Below are 9,008 nucleotides of genomic sequence, written 5' to 3' on the forward strand. Positions count from 1 at the left end.
CGAGGCTATTTCCTCCAGAGGAATTTGACCTGCAGTTGCATGATCACACCTCCCTTTGAAGCTTCGGGCACAGTTCATCAGTGCATGATCAGACGCAACTGCTGGTGAGTTGGGGTTTTTTGTGCCGTTCCCCCCAATGCGCTTAACCGAGGGATCGATAAATCGCACCTCCCCACCAAGGGCTCCCTGTGAGTTTGCGATGGTGTGCATACTGCGAGGGGGGGGAAAACAACGGCATGGAGTTGGGATGGCCTGATCAGACTATCCCGACGCCATGAGAGCGTGCTTGAGTGATCAGACACAGAAAAGTCAGTCCGTGGCCCGTCACAACCTGTTAACTACTGGATTTTCCCCAATGTCTTTTAACTCCGCTTCTGCGGCGGAGCAGAACGGGTTGCCGATGGCTGTGGGGCACTTCCCAGATGTTGTTGTCTGATCGCACCATTTAAATCGGCCTGGCATTTGCACCTGTGTCGGTTCTAAATGTGCCTATGATCGCAGCCCTTAGACTAACAAAATTTGTGGCACGGTATGAGCTTTTATTTATTGCCTCAATACATTGATTTTCTAAAAAGACTTTGTACCTATCAACAGGCCTTAACATACAAGACTGAAGATTTTATCAATATACTTGTAAACATCAGTAACATATTAGACTAGGAAAAAGGCCCGTTGCGGAAATAAATACAACGACCTCTAGAAAGAGGCTCTGGGGGGGTGCCCCGACCTTGGACACTCAGTGTCAATTTGCTGTGGCGACCTCAGCAGGGTATAATGACACTGAGTCCACCATTTTCTCCAGAGGAACTGATCTCTGCTACCTAAAGAACAGTTGCAATTTTGAGTGAGCTCCAGCCCTCACCTGGAGATTGGCAACAATGGTTCCCCAGAATGGTTGGTTTGGAGGGTGGAGTCTATGGCTTTGTACCTGTCCGAGGTCCCACGCCTCCTGAAACCTCACCCTCTCCAAGCTCCATCCCTCACATCTCCAGGAATTTCCCACCTCGAGTTGGCAACCATATCTCCTTCCCAGCCAATCATCAACCTACCTTTATTTCCCCCTCACTCTTCAGCTTCCCATCCCCCACACACCTGCAGCCTCTCCCGTGCTCTGAAGCCCTGACTGCTATGTCACATTGGCTGTCATATGGGGGCCACCTCAGCAGCATATAAGGATACAGAGCCCACCATTTTCTCCAGGGGAACTGATCTCTGCCATCTGGAAAGCAGTTGTAATTCTGAGTGATCTCCAGCCCTCACCTGGAGATTGGACACATGTTACCTCAGAACAGCAAACTGTTTAGAATGTTAGAGGCAAAAGCCAATCAAGTCGCATATGCAAACGACCTCTGTGTTCTGAGGCAAAGGCCAATGAGGCTTCATATGCAAATAACCTTTGTGTTCTGACTGGCTATGGGGGGGAGAGGAACAGCAAACTGTTTAGAATGTTGGAGGCGAGACTCAAGCAATGCAGCCAGTGGATAGGAACAGATTCTGAGTGACACACCAGGGCACCAACCAATTTCGGAACATGTGGAATGTTCTAGAGAAGTGCCACCACCATTCGGCTTTTATATATAAGGGAGATAATATGAAAGTCCAGTAGCACTTACCACTAATTTTGTTAGTCTTTAAGGTGCTACTGGACTCTTACCTAATACTGCATGGTAAGTAAGCCTGAAGGTTCTTGCAGAGGCACCTCATTTCCCCCTGTATTTCCCTCTCTACACTATTTACTTTTGCCTCCATTTCAGCAGCACCCATGTTCTCTCTCTTTCCCTGCTTCCCTGCTTCCTTATCTGCTTCCCAGCTAGCCTATGTTTTATCTGCTCCCACATCTTCAGCTCTATTTATTTTTTTATTATTGGTTCTTTACTTCATTTACTTTCTCCCCAATGAGGACCTATTCTTCTCTCCATTGTATCCTCACAACAACCCTCTGAGGTAGGTTAGGCTGAGAGCATGTGACTGGCCCAAAGTCACAGTGAGCTTGTATGTCAGAGTACTAAGCATGCTTCAAGAGGCATGGGACGTTGAGAGGCAGTTAAAGGAAAAGGACAAAGGGAAACTTGCCTGACTTAATTCCTGAGGGTTTATAAGATACCTGGAGAGGTGGGGAGAGAGACAGCAAGCATTTAAACCACTCCTCATCAGCATGGCTCCTCCCTCCCGACTTCTAGCAGTGGTCAGTTCCCCTAGTTGCTATGTAAAATCAGGGTCTTGACACATAGGAGGATGCCCATATGTATCTGCCTCTTCTTGTGCAAGCCTGGGGGTGACAGGGACAGTTTATTTTAACTGGAGAGCCAGTATGGTATAGTGGTTAGACTATCACGCTATGATCTTGGAAACCCAGGTTCAAATCCACACTCTGCCATGGAAGCTTGCTGGGTAGTGCTGGGCCAGTCACACACTTTTAGCCTAACCTACCTCACAGGGTTGTTGTAAGGATAAAATGGAGGAGAGGAGAATGACATAAGCTGCTTTGGATCACCATTAGGAAAAAAGCCAGGATATAAAGAGCTGCAGCCCATGCATCCATCCGGGGCATGGGCATTTACAGCTGTTGCTGGAGGCTGGCAGTGGTAGAGCCAATAGACTCCTTTCAAGCATCTCATGACGAGTGGTTCTCCTTGGAAGTATGCAAGCAGCTCTGACTGAGCCAGTACACACTTGGGGGCCTCTGGCCACCTGGCTAGATGGGGATTGAAGCTGGGAACCCAGTTGGGAGGTGTGACCATGCTACATCAAACCAGCTAGTGGGCGAAGACCAACACGGGGGGGGGGGGAGCTGCTATGTTGGCAAGGTGGGGGGGAACAGGTGGGGGGAGGTAGAAACCTGCCCAAACTGCGTGGCTTCCTGGACCTCTTGCAATAACCTCTGCTGTCACCAGGGTCCCCAGTCCACAGGTCAGGAACTGCTGCTCCAATGGTTTAAATATTTTCTGGGAGCCTGACTCTGATCCTGGAAGTGAGCCAGGCAGGGAAACATGCTTATAGCAACAGGCCAGCAAAGAACGGGGAAGGGGAAGCTTTGTTCCCCCCCACACACACACTTTAAAAGTGGTTGCAGCCATCCCCTGTATGAAAAGAATTCAGTAGACTCTCTTGTCACAACATTTGATTCTCATTATAAAGTCTGTGCATTAATATTCCTTTTCCCTCAACTGTACCTTCTTCCTTTTTTAATATATCTTTTAGAGTGTAAACCGTGTTGGCAGGAACCTCCTTTGTACAGTACTTAGCAGAATGTTAAGCATGTAATAAATTATAAAATGGCATTTTACAGTTCTGGCAGTCCAGTTCCTGATCTTCCAAAAGGGCCTTTTGAAAAAAAAAAGGTTGATTTGTTGAGCTGTGGACATGCAGCTTACAGCACCCTGTAATTATAGATATGGTTGGTTTGCCAAGTCACAAATGCAAAGCTGAAATCAGCTGATAAGTACCCATTTCTTCAAAGTAAATGTTTCTGTCTCGACTTTTGTGTAGAGGCAGTTCTGGCGATACCAGAGAGAAAAATATAGCCAACATTTTGTGACTTTAGCTTTTAGGCCTTTTCAGTCTGAATAGATTAGGGCTGATTTCGCACTAGAGCTGCCTCAATGTTGTGCCGCCGTTTGCCCCGATACTATTGGTCAATTTCACACCCAAAGCTGCTGGGCCGCATTTTGACTCCCGGCTTCGCCTGATTTCCCCCGCAGTTTTGTAATCCTGTTTTTTGAGGATCACGAAACTGCGGAGGAAATCGGGTGAAACCGAGGGTCAAATGCAGCCCCGCGGCTTCGGGTGTGAAATTGACCAATAGTGTCGGGGCAAACGGCGGCGCAACATCAAGGCAGCTCTAGTGCGAAATCAGCCTAGGTCTTCTTATTTGTTGCTGGCTCAGATCTGGTTCCGCTGCTATCACAGGATAACATAACCTGTCACAGAGCAGTGTTTCACAGCTATTTATTCCACAAATGCCTACTGCTGAACTTCTGTATTATTTTAAAAAATCTTCATTTACTTTCTATAGAATAACTCTGTAGTTATCTAATGGTATGGTAGAACCATACAACTCAATTCCATTACTGGATTAGCTTCTAAGTAGGTTGTGTATGCATCTTGTATTTATACTATGTGAGTGTGACCCATCGGATACATCTTGTCTAATGGAGTCTGGGGATCTTACTCAGCCCTTGATGCACTGACTACATACATTTTAATGTAGGCCCCCTTAATATCACTGAGAGATGCAACACACTGCAAAGAACAAGTGGTGTTCACAGTGACCATGGAAAACGGCATCTTGAAGAGGATACTTGTAAGGCTGTCAGTCTATCGATAATAACTTCTGTATGCTTTTTGTTTTCAGCTCATTACATTGGCAAAAATGGTAAAATGTCTTCTTGTACATTGTAAGGTGCCATCAGGTTGCAAACAGTTTCCTTCGGGCCAGATGACCAGAATACAACAGCCCTGGCAGAGTTTGGGCCTTATATCCGTAAAGGTACTTTAATATGCATTGTTGCTGTTAACAGGGAGGTGGGAGTTTTTGACGTAGAAAATTTATAAAATACAATGTTTGAATTGTCATTCCACTTGTCAGTGGAACTGAAATATTACACACACAAACATGGGAGATAGTAGAGCTTAACTAACTGAAGCAGCCTCGGAATGTTAGAAGACATCTGAGATAAAATTGATCCCTATGTGATTAAGCTTATATAACATCCAAAAAGCTTTTGTTCTCAGACTGGTTTGCAGATCTATCTGCATTGCAAGAGTTGCTGTTGGGTCACTATTGATGCTTCAGCACGTAAAGTCTTGGATCCAATGTAACACATTGAACAGTTATGGGCATACCGTATAGTGCCTAACAGTGTGAACCGAGAGCCTGGAAATCTTGGGTTCAGATTTAATTTCATCTGAGAACTTGGAAAGTGACCACAGGAGAGCTATTATCCTTCCTCCTCAACCCCATTGTCAGTATGGTGATATTGGCCTACTCTGCAGAAGTACACTAAGGACGGATGAGTTTTCATGGTTTGGAGGACTGGGAATGTGCCACAGGTGCCTGCCTGTCCTCTTTCCCCTTCCTTCTCCTTTCTCATCCTCTAATTCCCTCCCTGATCCTAGTACAAGCAAAATCTAAACTCTGGTTCCCAATTTTGGTTTAGAAGGCCACCATAAAAAATATTTTGTCAATATGAATGCAATGGCAAAATGTGGTTTGCCTGAGCTAGTAAGTAAATTGGATCACACAAGAGGACGAAGGAGGGTGAGGAGGGTGTGAACCCAAAGCCTGTGAGCCTGTGACTCAGGCCAGATAGCCAAGCATGGTTTGGCTGTTTCATCCAGACTAGGTCAAAGTTGTCTATAAGTGCATGAACTGCTAAGTATGATTTTCAGCTATGTTGTTCAGAAAAGTATATTCGTTTAGCATTGTTTTGGCCCTAACTATTTTAAATCTTGTTGTTTTTACTGTCTAACCAATAATTGTCAAGTAGGTAATATTGCTGAGAATTTTTTTAACAGAGCAAGATGCTTTTGTAATGTTGTACAATAAAAATCTATCAATATTTGTAGCTGCTCATTGTCTTTTCTATATTTTATATATATATATCTCAAGAGAGAGGACAGCTGCTCTGTGAATTCAGGGGATTTTTTGCTTCAAAATATCTTCCAAGTATGTTTTGGGGAAGACAAATGTATCATCACATTGAGAGAGCTGTAGGCTATTCATTTCCTCATCCTTCCAATCAACCAGAATTCTCTGAAATATACCATGCTTTGTGAAACTTAAATACTCGATATGTACTTCCCATGGTGTTTCCACTGTTTCCAGCAGAGATGTGTTTATACTGTGTATAACTTCAAAGTTGGTAGCAATCTTATCTGATTTCTTTCCCTCCTCTGTTTCTCCTTCCTGAAGTCTTCCCTGCAGTGTTCTCTGCCCCATTCATTCAACATGAAGTTATTGGGGGATACAGCCACCTATTCACTATCCAGGGCTCCAACCCTCAGCTGCAGCCCTACATGCTGATTGCACACATAGATGTAGTTCCGGCTTCCCCAACAGGATGGGATGTGGATGACCCTTTCTCTGCTGAGGAACGTGATGGGTTTATCTACGGACGAGGAACGCTGGATAACAAAAATTCCGTTATGGTATGGTTTTGACATCATTCCTAACTTGGGAGATACGCAGAGTTTTTTGTGAGGTGACAACAAAGTTAATGTGCCACGAGAATAATGATCTACCAGCTGCTATGTGTACCTAAGAATGAAAAGAGACTGAAGGGAAATAGGAGCATTCAATACTTTAGATACTACTTTTTAACATATTGCTGGCTGCATTTTGCTACACTTCACTGATTTCTTGCAGAACACATTGTGGCTCAAGCTCTTTTAATTAGCATGCCAGCTCAGCACCCTCTCAGGCATAGCTGCTTTCCACAGGTAGTAGCCCTTGGAAAGTCACACGAGTAAGTTCCTGCACCTTCCCACATCTTATAGAAATCAGTCCTCACTCAGTCAATTTGAAACGTATTGAACGCTGTGTGTATGAACTATACTTTGGACACATGAACACATGAAGCTGTCTTATACTGAATCAGACCATTGGTCCATCAAGGTCAGTATTGCCTACTCTGACTGGCAGCAGCTCTCCAGGGTCTCAGGTGGAGGTCTTTCACATCACCTGATCCCTTTAACAGGAGATGCTGAGGACTGAACCTGGGACTGTCTGCATGCCAAACAGACACTCTGCCACTGAGCCACACCCCTCTCCCTTTCTAGTTAGTTTTGTTGCTCACAGAATGAAGTATGTTCTATAGCCTCCATGATGCAAAATGGTATGGTGTTGAACATTTTGTCAGTGGAACATTTTGTCAGGGGATTCTGCAGGCTCTAGAGTTCTTACTGAGACGAAATTATAGGCCTCGCAGGTCTTTCTATATTGGCCTTGGGCATGATGAAGAGGTATTGTGTTATGCCTTTGTCATTTTCCTCTTGTATATCTATGTATTTAGATTTATTTTCCACCAGAGGCTGAAACAATAAACTCCGACATGGAATCCAGTGGCCCGCAGTGTTAATGAACAAGTAGGTCAGATTGCTGCTCCTTTGCTTGAAGATTCTCTGATGTTTTTTGCTGCCCTAAGGTATCTTCCATGTACTGTAGAACTAGATGTCTGTTTGCTGCTTGCCTGTCAGCAAAATAGAAATGAAGGATTTGCTGAGCAGCTGTTTTTCCTGCTGCAGTAAACATATTGGTCTTTACACAAGTTAATGTAGCAAAGACTTTATTAGGGAAGAGCCTAAACTTCATCAGCCTAAACATATGGAGCAGAGGTCCATCAGTGGCTATTAGCCACAAGGTATACATAGGAATTCTGGGGCAAGTGGTGCTCTGTATTCTTGGTTCTAGAGGGTTTGTGAGCAGCTCCAGAGGGATCTTTCAAGGCTGGAGTGAAGTTCAGCGTGGGCAAGTGCAAAGTGATGCACCCTGGAGCCAAAAATCCCAACTATAAATACACATTGATGGGGTCCGAACTGGCAGAGACTTACCAGAAGAGAGATCTTGGGGTCATGGTAGATAACTCACTGAAGACGTCGACTCAGTGTGCGAATGCAATAAAAAAGGCAAATGCTATGATGGATATTACGTAATGCCCCTGTATAAATCTATGGTGGGGTCTCATTTGGAGTACTGTGTACAGTTCTGCTCATCACACCTCAAAAAAGATACTGCAGCATTGGAAAAGGCGCAGAAAAGGGCAACTAAAAAGATTAAATGGATGGAACACCATCCCTACGAAGAAAGGCTAAAGAGGTTAGGGCTCTTTAACTTGGAGAAATGACAATTGAAGGGTGACATAATAGCAGTTTACAGAATTGAGATACAGAAGATAGAGAAAGAAGTACTTTTCTCCCTTTCTCACAATACAAGAACTCGTGGGCACTCAATGGAATTAATGAGCAGTAGGGTTCAAGAAAGCTTCAAGAGTGGGTTGGATAAACATATGGAGCTGAGGTCCATGAGTGGCTGTTAGCCACATGGAACACTATGTCTGGGGCAAGTGATGCTCTGTATTCTTGGTCCTTGGGGGGGCAACAGTGGGAGAGCTTCTGCTGTCCTGGACCTCCTGATGGCACCTGGTATTTTTGGCCACTGTGTGACAGAGTGTTGGACTACATGGGCCATTGGCCTGATCCAACATTGGCTTCTCTTATGTTCTTACGTTCTTAAGAGGCATAATAACAATGAGCTTACAAATTCATTATTAGAAACAGAGCACTGCACTGTGTTACGTTTCCTTATGCTACCGGAACAAGACCAGCTATTGCAGTGAATATATACTAGTGTAGTAGCTGCTATACTTGTGGCACTCAATATGCCTCTGAGTGCAGGATTATAACAGGATTCAGAAAATAATGTTGTTGTTACAAATGAAATAATGCAAAGCTTGTTTAGTTGCAAACTTCAGTGCTTAGAAACAAAGCAAATCACTTGATGACTCTTGTAGAAGATCCCTATGTAGATCCTCCACTAATGTACAGGCTCATTGCTGCTGCCTAAAACAGCATAGTCAGCAAATGGCTTGATATGCTAAGATAATATTGTTGTGGATTTGGCAGGTGGATGGTCAAAAAGGAGCAGTGAAGATTGCAGCTGAGCTGGAATCTAGAGGAGTGAAACTTTCTTTCTTGCTTGATGAGGGAATGTTCATTTTAGATGGGGTCGTAACAGGACTAAAGAAACCTGCAGCTATGTAAGTATGGAAGGATGAACATTTGCCCATATTAATGCTGCCTGTGACTCCTGCTGCTATAAGAGCCTCTCTGCTGGTCTAGACAAGCAAACAGGTTTTCTCAAAGCTATGTGACAAAAAAGTGCATCCCCTGGAACAGCGATATACAACCAATGGCTCTGCTGCTTTCTGTGCTGGCAGCCAGACCTGGTACATCCTTCTCAGCCTCTTCCCTCACTCTACCCAGAAGCCCCATGGAGGCATGGCCAAGCC

General features: G+C 44.5%; 1 protein-coding gene across 1 annotated transcript in view; it reads left to right on the forward strand.

Moving 5' to 3' along the window:
- Positions 1-9,008, forward strand: part of PM20D1 (peptidase M20 domain containing 1) — a 26,617-nt gene that overhangs the window by 2,268 nt on the left and 15,341 nt on the right. Inside the window, exons 2-5 of the mRNA XM_015417010.1 lie at positions 4,403-4,489; positions 5,915-6,150; positions 6,877-6,963; positions 8,623-8,756. Of these exons, the coding sequence (XP_015272496.1) occupies positions 4,403-4,489; positions 5,915-6,150; positions 6,877-6,963; positions 8,623-8,756 (544 nt within the window). The remainder of the gene's footprint in view (positions 1-4,402; positions 4,490-5,914; positions 6,151-6,876; positions 6,964-8,622; positions 8,757-9,008) is intronic.

This window comes from Gekko japonicus, unplaced genomic scaffold (genome assembly GCF_001447785.1).
Source record: "Gekko japonicus isolate JY-2015 unplaced genomic scaffold, Gekko_japonicus_V1.1 scaffold522, whole genome shotgun sequence".
Classification (NCBI taxonomy): Eukaryota; Metazoa; Chordata; class Lepidosauria; order Squamata; family Gekkonidae; genus Gekko; species Gekko japonicus.